Below are 15,088 nucleotides of genomic sequence, written 5' to 3' on the forward strand. Positions count from 1 at the left end.
TCTGCTGTGTGACCTTGGGCAAGGCACTTAACTTCTCTGTGCTTCAGTTCCCTCATCTGCCTTGTGGGGATTCAATACCTGTTCCCCCTTGTACTTTGTCCGTGAACCCCATGTGGGACCTGAGTTGGCTCTGATTGTCTTGTATCTAGCCCAGCGCTTAGTACAGTGCTTGGCACGTAGTGAGGGCTTAACAAATACCTCAATTATCAGCATCAATACAATGAGCCTGTTAGATTACATTCAGAAACTCCTAAGCGATGTCATCCAATACCAGAAAGATTGATGATAGAGTAAGCCAGAAGAAGCCTGGGAAAAATGGCATGGGAACGTCATGATCATCATAACAATAATAATAATGGTACTTGTTTAGCACTTACTATGTGCCAAGCACTGTTCTAAGCACTAGGGTAGATACAAGTTAATCAGGTTGGAGATAGTCCCTGTCCGAAATGGGGCTCTCAGTCTAAATCCCCATTTTACAGATGAGGTAACTCAGGCCCAGAGAAATTAAGTGACATGCCCATGGTCTCATAGCAGATGTGTGGTGGAGCCGGGATTAGAAACATAACCTTCTTACTCTCAGGCCTCCGTGCTCTATCCACTAAGCCTCACTGCCTATAGGAGAAAACTCAATATAGCGAGAGTTTATATATGCATATATGTGTAATTTTCTTAATTGCTTGTTTATTGAGGGTTTTTTACATCCCAAAGGAATCAACGGCCAGGCAATGCAACAGGGCTTTGATTTCTCTTTGCTCTACCAGGGTTCTCCCTTTACGCCAAAATTGTCATATTGCAGTTTCACTTGGATCATACAGCAGTACGTATTCATCAAGAGTCAGCAGTAATGTCCTGAAAACTTTCCCCTTTTCTTCGTGCCCCACTGTGGTGTAGAAATCTAAGCCAGCATATTTGGTCGCAGGAATTGGATCTGAAATTTAACATGAGATGGCCAAAGACCGGGTCCTGATGATAAACGGTAAAATCAGTGGGAGTTCAGTGCGTAAAATGGCGATAGTGCTAGGCTCTGAATTGATGTGACTGTGATTTTAGCCAACTAAATGTAGTGATTCCGCTGGAGAAAAGCATCAGGAAAGAAAATGTGGCAAGACGAATTGAGTCGTCGAGCCCCAGGCGTCGTTATCACGGACGTGACAAATATGAGACAAATACAACATCCTAAAATGATACAACATCCTAAAATGTCAACATTCAGATTCCTTCCAAGAAGTAAAAATGCTCTCCTCTCAATCTGGAAGCAGGCAAAAGGAATCTTCTTGTTTCAGCTACAGAAATGCCCCCTGCTTCCTTCAGATTGCAAGGCCTATTCCTTCCAGGAGTCAAATGCTCTGTGAACATTCCCCAAGTCGAAACAAATTCCAGTCCTGCTATCTTTTCTTCTGGGCCCATCCTTCAAAAGACTGTCTCTTTGTAGCTTTAAAGGTTTCAAATCAGTAACTATGTCCGTTTAGCTAGCCTTCAGGGTTTGAAGGTCACAAACGGTAGACGGCCCTCCGCCTGAACTTCAGGAATCCATTCGTTCAATCAGTCGTATTTGTTGAGCGCTTACTGTGTGCAGAGCACTGTACTAAGTGCTTGGGAGAGTACAAAACCACAAAAAGCAGACAAATCCCCTGCTCACAACAAGCTTAGAGTCTAGAGGAATGAAAATGTCATAACCCAGGAAACCGTTGGCCATGTTTGCCAGCTGCTGAGTCTCTCCTTCTCACATTGTCCTAGATACCTCATTAGTCAGAAACCTTCACAGCGGGCATTTCCTCACTTCTCCTGAGATCCGGAGCAGTGCCATGCTCTTTGCATTCGGCCAGTAGCAGGGCTACTAACATCAAGCGCTTAGTACAGTGCTCTGCACACAGTAAGGCTCAATAAATGAATGAATGAATCGAGGTTTTATCAGCGTGAACAAGAGAGACTGATGTGGGCTGGACAAAACCATCCACATTGTGTGCTTGTAAATTGCTCCATAATATAATAATTGTGGTATTTGTTAAGTGCTTACTAGGTGCCAAAGACTGTTCTAAGGGCTTCTAGACTGGGAGCCCGTTGTGGGCAGGGATTGTCTCTGCCGCTGAATGGTACTTTCCAAGAGCTTAGTATAGTGCTCTGCACCAAGTAAGCCCTCAATAAATACGATTGAGTGAATGAATACAAGGTCATCAGGTTGTCCCTCGTGGGGCTCACAGTCTTAATCCCCATATTACAGATGAGGTACCTGAGGCACAGAGAAGTGAAGTGACTTGCCCAAGGTTACACAGCAGACAAGTGGTGGAGCCATGATTAGAACCCACATCTTCTGACTCCCAAGCCCATGCTTGAAGGCTGGGATCTTGTCTACCCTCTGTCATACTCTCCCAAGCACTTAGTAAAAATAATAATAATATTAATAATAGCAATAGTACTTGTTAAGTGCTTACTATGTGCCAACCACTGTTCCAAGCGCTGGGGTAGATACAAGTTAATCAGATTGGACACAGTCTCTGTCCCACATGGGGCTCACAGAACCTTGACCTGCATAAAATAAGTGTTCAATAAATACCATCATTTAATTGATTGACGATTCCTGTTGTAGTTGTTTCTCGCTGTGACTGTGAACACTTTTTCTTTCTCTCGCTTGGTGTCACAATCTTCTAAGAGAGTTGCCCCATTTCTAATTGCTGTATACCGGCAGAATGAAAGCAGATACTTTCATGCACAAGGGAAAAGTTAACCAAGAGTTTTGAGTGCTAGCATTTTTAATGGTATTTGTTAATCACTTACCATGTGTCAAGCAGTGTTTCTAAGTGCTGTGGTAGCTACAAGTCATTCAGGTGCGATACAGTCCCTGCCCCACATGGGACTCACAGTCCAAACAGGAGGGAGAACAGGGATTGCATCCTTATTTTACAGATGAGGAAACTAAGGCACTGAGAAGTTAAGTGACTTGCCTATGGTCACACAGAAGGCAGTTGACAGAGGCAGGATTAGAACCCAGGTTCTTTGACTCCCAGGCCCAATATCATCATAGCATATATTATGGTATTTGTTTGGGGAGGAAGGCTCTTTCCACTAGACCATGTATGTCTTGAGGATGCTGTGGCTTTTCCTCTGTAAACTTGTTTGCTGCTTAGAGAAATAGCATTTTAATATCAGGTACTTTTTAATAAAATAGCCAGATGAATGGAAATATTGTCTCTTGGAACCACAGTCCAAGTTGAGCTCTTAAATTTACCTGGTGCGGCATTGCAATGGAAGGTACTTTAAATTTCTAGTATTTTGGGAAGTTGAGGATGTGTGCACTGTAGAATCTGGTGCTGAAATCATGTGAAAATGGTCTGTTATTTAATTGGATATATCTTTAATTCCCCAAAGCAGTCATAATTCATCAAGGATGCAATCTTCAATGGCAGAATATAGTTTAATGGAGAATCTCTTGAGGTAGACTGAAGAAGTTATTTTTAAGCCTTTGTAGGGGTATTTACTATGAGCCATTCATTTTAGCCACTTTTTTCTGGTGCTCTAAATATAAAATCATCATCATCATCATCATCATCAATCGTATTTATTGAGCACTTACTATGTGCAGAGCACTGTACTAAGCGCTTGGGAAGTACAAATTGGCAACATATAGAGACAGTCCCTACCCAACAGTGGGCTCACAGTCTAAAAGGGGGAGACAGAGAACAAAACCAAACAAAAATGAAAGCTAGGTTCCAGTAAAGGAGGAGTAAATCTACTGGATGGATGGTATATATCGATATTAAAATCAGATAACAAAAAAACAAGTCTTTCTTAGAATGAAAAAAAATTCACAGTACTCCTGGGCTACTTGTAATTTACTAAATAGGACATTTTTCTGAGTTTCTTTTAATACCTTTCCATCTCCCTGCAGTCCATTAGACTAATAGTAATATTTATTAGTCATTTATATGCTATGTGGGAAACTAACTCCTTAGAAAACATTAAACATTATAAACATTTTAAACACCAGGAGGTGAAATGCTATTCTCATTATCTCGGTGTGAGAATTTTCTACCCAGTACCAACTGGATAACAAACATTAATTTGTTTACACTTGGGAAAAGTGGAGCAGCAGAATGTAAACAAGTCATCTTTAAAAACTCCTTGAAGAAGGATCACTGCTGAGTACCATATTTGATTAATAATAATAATAATTATTATTATTAACCAAATATAATTATTATTATTATGGTATTTGGTTGGAGAGAAAGCAGTTTGGTTGAAATGACTGAAGGGTTTTTGATTATCACCATTCTGTCTGTTCTGCATTTGGAGAATAAGCAAGAGTTCTTCCAGTAATCCTGGTCATGAGGACTGGAAAGGAGAAATCCGAGGCCCAGTGACAATCTTTAGGAAGTTCAAGGGGAGTTTCCACAGCTTTAGCTCTTAGGAGGACATTTGGCTTTAGCTTTGAAACAGATTTACTGAGAAAGGCAATTCAACCATGTCATATGGCCAAAATTGTATAATTTACCATTCTACCATTTTCTTTTCAAGAAAAGACTCAGGACTAAATGATGTTCCAACCTTGAGTTTCTTCTTCCAAGGAAATGATAGGCACTATAAAGAAGCTACATGCTTATTTTTACAAATGCACTATTGCTTGCACTAATGAAACTTCACATAATACCTTGCAAGCGATATTTTGCTTGAATCTTGTTGTTTGATTTTTCCATGCTGGCAAAATTTCTCATTAGAATGGCCTTCATATGCAGAGAGTTAAGGTACTTGGGCCTTAGAGTGTATCTTTTGTGCAGATATTTTGCAGACCTCTCCTGAGACATATTCAACGGCAGTGTCTTGAATCCTAATTTTACAGATAGAAGCAGAAAGTAGTTGAGGGTGTGAGTCCAGAAAGAATGTCTTTGGCAGAATGGTAAGTAAAGTCACAATCTCTATATTTAGCCAGGGATTTATAGAGATTTATAGATTTATAGAGATATGAATCTATATTTATATATATATATAGATATATATATAGATTTATAGATTTATAGAGATATAAATCTCTATATTTAGCCAGGGAAACTGAATCAAAGAGGTCCTGTTATAACTTCATTCTTGTTCGATTATTTGTAAATATTTGGGTTCAACTCCTTTCTTTTAAATTATAAACATTTAAACTGACTGGGATACCTCCCCAGCAAATCTTCCCCCAAAGACTTTACCCAGTAACTTGAAACCGTTGAGTGAAAAATAAAAATAGACCTTGTGGAAAGGAAACTTTGACCCTCTTTTACCCTTGGACAGAGTAAAGGAAGGAAGGATAGAAGAAACACAGAAAATGCTGTAATAGAAATTCCTGAAATTCCCAGGTGTGGGAGGAAGAGGTGAAACCTAACACCATCATCAAGCATGCAAACACCCAGACACACACACAAATGCATGCATTGATTGCCTCCGCATGCTGCTGCTGTGCTTTGGGAAATTGAGGGTGAAAACACACAGAGGACAGAGCTGCAAAGTCAGAAGCTTATCATCGAACATTGAAGGGAATGCACTTCATTCCAACTAAATTTCACAGGAAAGATTAGAAGCGGAGAGTGTATCTGCCTTAAGGAAGGAAAAAATCAGAGTAAAGAACATGTGTGGAATGGGTCTTTGTATTATGGGAGAGGAAATACAAGAATGGTCCGAAATAGTTGTTAAAAGGCAAGACTTCATCCTTTTTCCTTAGCCCCCAGAATGCAGATTAGCGTATTTTATTGTCTTTAATCCTTCCTATTGGACCAGAAACCAGCTCTAAGAACTTGGCTTATTCACGCTAAGAGAACAGTCAGTGAAAATAGTAGAAATCAAAAGCCAGAGATAATAGAAAATATAGATGACATTGTCTAGAAAATTATAATTTCCCCTGAAATTTTAAAATAATAACATAGTTTTGAATAGTTATGCAGAAAATAGATTACAAAGCATCTTTATGTCCTTAAATGTTTGAAATGTGCATTGCAGTCAATGTATTTATTACCTAGAAATGCATGGTCTCACTGCTGTAGTGTGACCTAATGGAAAGAACACTGACCTGGGAATCAAAGGACCTGAGTTTGAATCCTGGATCCTGCAGTCGCCTGCTGTGGGACCTTGGGCAAGTCACTTTTCACAGTCCATGTGGGATGGAGCAGGGATTTAGATTATTTCGAGATCCAAGGGGTCACAAGCAGTCAGAGGGAGACAGAGACACAGCTAGTAAATTCATTTAGGCAAGGCTTTGTTTATTAAAATGCAGGTCTTCTGAGGATTTAGCTCCTCAGTGCCAGCTAGCAGTAGGTTACACATGTGAATGGGGATTGCGTGTTTTTCACTTACAGCTGTAATTCATTCATTCAGTCGTATTTATTGAGCGCTTACCATGTGCAGAACAGTGTCCTAAGCACTTGGGAGAATACAATATAGCGGTCAACAGACACATTCCCTGCCCATAATAAGCATATAGTCTAGGGTCCCAGCCAGCTGTGATTCATTCATTCATTCATTCAACCGTATTTATTGAGCACTTACTGTGTGCACAGCACTTACTATGCGCTTGGGAAGTACAAATCGGCAGCATATAGAGACGGTCCCTACCCAACAACGGGCTCGCAGTCTAGAAGTGGGAGACTGACAACAAAACAAGGACAGGTGTCGATACCATCAGGATAAATAGAATTACAGCTATATACACATCATTAATCAAATAAATAGAGCAGTAAATATGTACAAATAAAATAAATAGAGTAATAAATCTGTACAAATATGTACAAGTGCTGCGGGGAGGGAAATAGGATAGGGTGGGGGGGCGACGGGGAGGGGAGGAGGAGGAGGAAAGGAAAAAGTGGGGCTCAGTCTAGGAAGGCCTCCTGAACGAGGTGAGCTCTCAGTAGGGCTTTGAAGGGAGGAAGAGAGCTAGTTTGGCAGATGTGTGGAGGAAGGGCATTCCAGGCCAGAGGAAGGATGTGAGCCAGAGGTCGACGGCGGGACAGGTGAGAACGAGGCACAGTGAGGAGGTTAGCGGCAGAGGAGCGGAGTTTGCGGGCTGGGCTGGAGAAGGAGAGAAGGGAGGTGAGGTAGGAGGGGGCGAGGTGATGGAGAGCCTTGAAGCCGAGAGAGAGGACTTTTTGCTTGATTCGAAGGTTGAGGCAACCACAGGAGATTATTGAGGAGGGGAATGACATGCCCAGAGCGTTTCTGTAAAATGATAATCCTGGCAGCAGAGTAAAGCAGGGAGCGACAGGAGGATGGGAGATCAGAAAGGAGGCTGATGCCAGTAATCCAGTTGTATATTATGCCATTCTACTCCTGCTGTTTCTTTTCTCCTTACAGATCAGGCACAAATACTAGGGTTAGTAGTTGTAACACTGCCCTCAACTATTATGACTGCAGTAACACCCTCTATAGAGAGCAGGGTCCAATGTGCTAGAAGTGTCTGTGGAGCAAGGCCAAGAAAGTCATTGTTAGAATTCTCATGGTGCCATTTTAGATTATACACCAGGCCTCCCTCCCTCTGTGCTATGTGTTCAGTTGGATGGGTATTTGACTCAAGTTATCTGGAGCTTCTGAAGTTTAGGGAGAGTCTTCTATATGGGAGTGGGCTTTTGTGAAGTAGCATGCATTTAAGGCCAACTGAATTTTAATGATCAATCTGTGCTAACCTGATAATATGCTTTATTTAGAAATAATACACTGGGATTACTTTTAGCTGGATTCCATTTAAAGTTCTCAGTTTTGATAATGAAACACCAACTTTATGATTGCTCCTTTCTGTGGGTTTTGACAGACTGACCCAAGTTCTATAGTTCAGCAGAAATGATGTACTGAATATGAAACCATAGTGAATGGACGCTGCCTGAAAATGACTACAGACAGGTCAGGAAAAGAATGGGCCATTGGACTTAAATTGGTTCCCTTTCGTGAAGAGCCAGAAATATCCATTCATTGTACCTCAGCAAAATTAGGTCTCATGTTACAACTGCAGCTAGTTGTACAAGAACTTCTGCTATCCCATCCCCAAAAGAACAGTTCTCTTTTGCTAGAAGCTGACTTTTCCATTTGAAAAGTGAGTATCTTCGTGACATCCTTAAGTAAGAAAGGTGCTAAACAAAATGGAAATTATTTTCTAATCCAGCAAAGTCTGGGAAAAGAGCCAAGGAAATCAATAAAATGCATTCCCACATGGCAAATCTTTTGAAGCTAGAAAATTAACTAAAATGTGTGGTTCATTTATACTTAGGAATGAGAAGCAGTGTGACCTAATGGATAGAGTTAAAAGGATCTGGGTCCTAATCCCGGTTCTTTCACTTGTCCAAGATCACAGAGCAGACAAGTCACTTCACTTCTCTGTAACCTCAGTTGCCTCTTCTGTAAAGTGGGGATTAAGATTGTGAGCCCCGTGTGGGACAGGGGCTGTGTCCAACCTGATTACCTTATATCTATCCCAGGGCTTAGTACAGTGCCTGGCACGTAGTAATTGCTCAACAAATGCCATTACTAAAAAAAAAGAAAGAAAACTACTGCTAATTGTGTGGAAGGTAAGTGGACAGTGTAGCTTAGTTCCTTGCCTTTTATATGTCTAACTTGCTTATCTTGTTTCTATCTCAGAGTTTGGTACTTAGCTCTTAAGTACCATAATTAAGATACATCTAAAGCCAAGGAAATTATGTCAGATGCAGCAATGCTGTTTTTATTTTCAAAAAGTTCACTGAAAGAGTGCTCAGTAAGACAGCAAAAGGAAAGAGGATGGAATTAACATGGGGGGAGAGGGAAGGTCCTTTATTTTCAGGTAGAATGATTTCTTTATTTCTAGAAAGCTTCCAGTCAGTTAGCCAATCGTATTTATTGAGCGCTTATCATGTGCAGAGGACTTTATTAAGCACTTGGGAGAGTAAAAGTTAACAGACACATTCCCTGCCCACAATGAGGTTCCAGAGTCCCAATGTTTCTTTTAAAAATGAAAATCATTTTCCAAAATTACAGGCTCCACCTCCTGAGATCATTCCATCCACGGTAACTGAAATCTCATTGAATTTTTTCGTTGTGATATTTTATTTTTACTTGTTGCCCTAGAACCTCGAAGCTACCCAGAGAGTCTCAACCACATCGTTGTGATGTCTGACAGTCCCATGGGAACAAACCCTGCTTTGTTTAAGGCTGAGATTCCATCAACTCCTGCCTGTCAGCGTTCCTTCACATCTGCCTGCACAGCTTCAAACAGCGGCCCCATTTCAAGGGAAGAGAGGTAGGGAAACTTGTCATCGACAATCACCTCCCACAGTTGTCACCTTAAGATACTAGCACTCCAGCCGAGTCAGAAAGGGGGCCCATTTCTTTGAGGCCCGTTTCTTTGAGTATCAACAATGCCTCCCCCTACTTTTCTCAGAATGATATTGAACTTGTACCTGATCACTTAGGAAGAAGTAATTTCAGCTCCTCAGAAGAAAAATTCTGAGTAAATCCCACATTGTTATGTTGTTATGTTGTTATTGTTCTAATGTCAGAAGACTGGCTAATCAGGACCTCCTAGACATCTCTGCTACACTATTGACTGTATTGCCATTTTATCTAGCCATTCCCTGGGTGTAAGACTGAAAATGTTAAGATCTATTGATGAAAACTGGTTTTCTACCGAGACCCCTTTTATTCCTCTCATGCTGGAAAAATTCAGCATTTATCGACCAGGAGGTAGTCCTCTGATTTTCCCTTAGCTGGTGACAGAAAGAAGGAGTTTGTGTGTGGAAAAATCCCTCTCTACACAGCTGATCGGCTAAACCCCCTTTCCCTTTCCCCCTTCGATCAGGTATTTATCACTCTCTTGCGCTTTTCCAGTATTTCCTCTGTTTGCTCACCCTTTGCCCTGAGATTCGATGGCAGAAATGTACTGTGCATCTTGGCCTGCCTAGGATCTATGCTTATCAGCTCTACTCATTCATTGTCGTATTTATTAAGCACTTACTGTGTGCAGCACTGTACCAAGAGCTTGGGAAAGAACAATACGACAATAAACAGTGACAATCCCTGCCCACATCGAGCTCACAGTCTAGAGGGAGTTATGGTTATCGACTCCAGTTTCCCTGCTAATTTTTCTCATTTCTAATTTCTGTATTAATCACAATTCACTTATTATTTAATGAATTGGAAACAAATACAATGATGGAAGGGATTATGTAGCTGAAGGGGTGGAACAATTGAGATGAAAGATCTCTGAAGGCAAACGAAAAGCGGGGATAAAAGTGCCGAGGGAACCGAAAGTTGACCCATAAAAAATTGTTATGACATACATCTCAGGTTCCCTGCAGATTCTTTGGCATCACAGCTAGGAATTCTGAAGATAATGTTGACCGTGTAGAATTGCGAACAGGGATCATGTCTATCAACTCTATTCTATTGGATTTCCCAAGCGCTCGGTACAGTGCTTCACATAGTATGCAGTCAATAAACATAATTGATGGATTGTTGAATCTGGAATTTCAGTGGTATTTATTAAGCGCTTATTTTGTGTAAAGCACCGTCCTAAGCACTTGGAAGTGTACAGTATCACAGAGTTGGTAGGTACCTTACCTGTCCAAAACAAGTTTTTGTCCTTACTCCATTTATAGTCATATTATCCCTTCCATCAAGACAAATGGACTTTCTTTTCCAAAACAGATAATGTCTGAAATGCTTTTCAGTTGGCTAATAATGTTGTTTAGTTCTACCAGCAAAATTATAGTTTCTTTTCAAATTTCTTCAATTTTCTAGGTAGTTTACTGTGACTTATTCGCGTTTATCAAAGAAGAAGCCTTTGAATATAAGCACTTCATTTATCAGTTTAACTGTAACTTCTGCTTGGAAAGAATGTTCAGTTTTAGAGACAGGAATTGTTGCTCTTTACTTTTTTTAAACATCTGGCTTCTTCAAAATAAATAAAGGCCTGAAAATTAAGTAGCCTGAAATTTTCTTTCCAGAAATGCTTTGAAAGTCCCAAATTTTAAACAGAGCTTTAATGTGTCAACCAACTCTGTTTTATGGTGCTCTCCTAAAGGCTTAGTAAAGTGCTCTGCAAACACTAACTTCTCAATAAATATGATCGATTAATTGACTTCTTTCTAAGCAGAATTCTCTTTACTTCCTGCATTTATCCTTCCAATTTTCAGTTGTTTTGATCCTTCATCCGTTTGTGCCGTCCCTGTTTCACATAGCAATAATAATAATAATGATGGCATTTGTTAAGCGCTTACTGTGTACCAAGCACTGTTCTAAGCTCTGATAATGATGGTACTTGTTAAGTGCTTGCTATGTGCCAAGCACTGTCCCACAGTGGGGCTCACAGTCTTAGTCCCCATTTTACAGATGAGCTAATGGGGCACAGAGAAGTTAAGCGACTTGCCCAAAGTCACACAGCTGACAAGTGGCAGAATGGGATTCGAACCAACGACCTCTGACTCCCAAGCCAGTGCTCTTTCCACTAAGTCATGCTGCTTGCTGCTGCATTTACATTTACGTTTATGTTCATTTTCAAAGGTGATTTCTTTCGAGAGTGCAAGGTTTTTTTTGTATATTTGAAATGTTTCTGCTTGGATTCTCCTTCATTTGGATTATGCTTTAAGTTGTTTTGTTTTCTGCAGTTACATCAATGCTTATGACAAAATTTTCACGTACAAACACATTTCAGACCATGAATTAGCTCTGCTCTGAGGGGAGAATATTTGATCTGGTTTATTGCGCTACTTAAACTCCTGTGGGTGGAGAAGCGGAGAGCTTTTCTTGAGGGTTAGACCTGTATTTAACATTCTGCCTCCCCTGCAGCAAAAAGATAAAGTACTGTGACTATGGTATCTCTGCCTCTAGCAGTAACATAGGCGCTTCTCAGGGATTTGAGAGAAGTTTTGAGGTGTGTCCCCCTCTCAGGGTCGCACCAGGAGAGTTTCCAGTACTCTACCAGTCTCGACTACCGAAAGAAGAGTCAAGCAGAGGCCTACCCATTCCATTCCCAGCTTGGGCAGTGGCTAGCAAGTAAAAGGCAGTCTGCTACATGTCAAAACTCACCTGTCCTGGACAGGAGAGAGTCCAAGTCTACTGCTTGGAAGGAGGCAATGGTAAACGACTTTTTACCAAGAAAACTCTTATGTATACACTACCAGAATATTGCAGATGGAGGTGGGGCGTTCTGGGAGAGATGTGTCCATGTTGTCGCTATGGGTAGGAGACAGCTGGACAGCAGAAGACAAGACAACATTGAGGCGTGTGCTAGTGGTTTAGACAAATTCAAGGGCGGGGGGGGAGAGAAAGTAGAGGGAGACAGACAACAGGACTCACAGACCTGCATGTGCACGCATACACACAAACACACACAGACACACACTGACACAGCTTTCCTCTGAGTAGAATGAAGCAGCTTGTAACAGGATTCTCTCCCTTCTTCTTTTCCCTCCCTCCTCCCACTCCCACTCTCCCTCAGAATTACCCCAAATAAGTCTTTCTTTGTAGTGAGTGGGTGGAACAAGGGCCCTTTTTGCTACAATTTCGCCCTACTCCTCTAGGACACAGAGTTATGGAAAATGGAGAGGGGTTAGCTGGAGCACAGTGTTGTATGGGCAAAACCATGACTGCCTCGCCCCAGCCTCTTCATGCCCCGGCCTTCCTTATCAGTCACCCCCCTGGGTCTATCCATAAGTCTTTCCCTCCTTAAGTGGCCACCCAGTTCTCTTTTACATCTTTTTACAGAAGCAGAGAAGGAGTTACTGTACCCAAGTGTTGTGGAATCCTGGTTTGACATTCTTAAATTCATTCACGTTTACAGTCTAAGAAATAAGTACCTAAAGTTAAAATTAATAGCCTCATCGTTGAAGTTTTTTTCCCCAAATGTACTGTGGAACGGCATGCTTATTCAATCTTTGTTTTTGACTAGCCCTTCCTCTGCGGACCACCCTTGGCGGGAGAGCAGCCCCAAATCCAAGGTTTCCCCTCAACCTTCAGTGACGGGGAGCAGCCGGACGACGGGAAGTTATCTCGTGACGTCAGAGTTCGCCACACCGCTGCAGAGCGCTTCCCTCTTGACTCACTTCCCGTCTTCGGACCTGCCGGTTACCGCTTTGAACAATCACGGGAGCAGACCAGCAGAGCAGCAAGAGGGACCTTTGGTCAATAAAAATGCCCGGGCCTATTTAAACTTTGGTGGGCCTCCTAGCATCGCCAATGAGGAGAAGCCAGCCAGCTATCTCACCAACAGCAATGGAGCGCCTAAAAGCCCAGTCGTGGGAGGTGTCGACAATGGTTTTGCAGCTCAGGGCTTTCTTCCGGTGGCCTCTGGCCAGAGCAGCCAGCACAGCCCCATCCTGTCTCATATCGGGGTGAACCTGCATTCCCAACCACCTCTTCCCGAGAAGAAGAGGACTTCTGAAGGGGACCGCTCCTTTAGCTCAGTCTCTCCATCTTCGAGTGGCTTCTCCAGCCCCCACAGCGGAAGTACAATCAGCATCCCGTTTCCAAACGTCCTGCCAGACTTCCCCAATGTTTTAGGGGCTTCACCCCTCCCAGGTAGGAATTTTAAGATACTTAGCTAGCTCTAGGCTTAAATGCTGGACCAGCCATGGGTCCGGAATTGCTGCCTTTGGAAGAGAGACTGGTTGAGTTTGGTGGGCTGGAATGTTTGTGGAAAAAGAGGCACATTCATTGGTTGGTCTGAATTGCTTTTAAAAGAAAATCCCAAAGCACGCTGAGTCTCTCCGCCTTCCCTCTGGCGCCAACCCGCAAGTAAATTGTGAGCTATCTCCTCCTGTTGCTTGTTGGTTCCAGCACGTATCCTATCTGGATTCATGACAGGACTAGTTAATAGCCGAGTTCTTAGTCATCTTTCTTTGCCTTTTAGCTAAGACTTTCCCTCCCCCCAAGATGTATATTTAATAGAGTTTTCTCACTGCGTATTTTCAAATGTTACGGCTTTAAAAAAACATTTTAATTATCCTTGTGAGTCTTACCCAGAGAATCCTGTTGTGGTTATTTTGTGTTCTTAAAATGGGTTCCTTTTCCCTTCCAAGACTGTGTGGAATTAGGTGGGGCATTCCTCCCCTTGATCCTTCCCTGCCTGATAGGTGACTCAGAAGCCCTAGATAACTCCAGATTTTACCGATAGTTACAACAGGAGACACTGTTTGTGATTAGGATTGTGTTTTCTGTATCTATGTATATCTGTATATATGTATATATGGTTGTACATATTTATTACTCTATTTATTTATTTATTTATTTGTTTTACCTGTACATTTCTATCCTACTTATTTTATTTTGTTGGTATGTTTGGTTCTGTTCTCTGTCTCCCCCTTTTAGACTGTGAGCCCACTGTTGGGTAGGGACTGTCTCTATGTGATGCCAATTTGTACTTCCCAAGCGCTTAGTACAGTGCTCTGCACATAGTAAGCGCTCAATAAATACGATTGATTGATTGATTGATTGATTTTCAATTTTGTTTTACAGAAAATCCATCCGAAAAGCAAGTAACCGTGAAATTTGTCCAAGACACATCCAAGTTCTGGTACAAGCCAGATATTTCAAGAGAGCAAGGTAAGCTAATAATATGAGACCGTATTATAGATGGCTTTGTGGAAGTCAGGAGCTAAAGATTTGGTGGCATAGATCAAAAAAGAAAATGAAGGCAAAATCATGGGCAGATGATGGGGTTTAGGTGGTGGTGGTGGTAGTAGTAGTAAGAGTATTAATAAATAAAGCTCTTACCGTGTGTTAAGCACTTTACTAAACACTTGGAAAGAAATACATGGCTGCGGTAGAGTCGTGACCCCAGGTTCGTTCATTCATTCAGTTGTATTTATTGAGCACTTACTGTGTGCAGAGCACTGTACTAAGCGCTTGGAAAGTACAATTCAGCAGGTTCCCAGGGGTTCGTAATCTAAGAATGAGGAGAGAAAGGGTGGGATCTGATGGCAAACAAATAAAGTAAGGCCAATGAAAATACAGAAGACAAAGATGACGATAAACCGAAAAGGAGCAGCAGGATTTCAGGTTCCTCCCAGCTCAGGCAAGCAGTCACAGGAATCACAGCTGCAGTCGTGGCCCGGCGTTTGAAAAGTTCCAGAAATTGAGAAAGGCTAATGTGGCTTTCTCT

At 41.8% G+C, this 15,088-nt stretch overlaps 1 protein-coding gene across 2 annotated transcripts in view; it reads left to right on the top strand.

Moving 5' to 3' along the window:
- TNS3 (tensin 3) overlaps positions 1 to 15,088 on the top strand; it is a 201,155-nt gene that overhangs the window by 156,906 nt on the left and 29,161 nt on the right. For both annotated transcript variants that reach the window (XM_038760159.1, XM_038760158.1), the window contains 3 exons: positions 9,058 to 9,229; positions 12,878 to 13,506; positions 14,443 to 14,529. In XM_038760159.1, coding sequence (XP_038616087.1) covers positions 9,058 to 9,229; positions 12,878 to 13,506; positions 14,443 to 14,529 — 888 coding nt within the window. The remainder of the gene's footprint in view (positions 1 to 9,057; positions 9,230 to 12,877; positions 13,507 to 14,442; positions 14,530 to 15,088) is intronic.

Source organism: Tachyglossus aculeatus, chromosome 18 (genome assembly GCF_015852505.1).
Source record: "Tachyglossus aculeatus isolate mTacAcu1 chromosome 18, mTacAcu1.pri, whole genome shotgun sequence".
NCBI classification, from domain to species: Eukaryota; Metazoa; Chordata; class Mammalia; order Monotremata; family Tachyglossidae; genus Tachyglossus; species Tachyglossus aculeatus.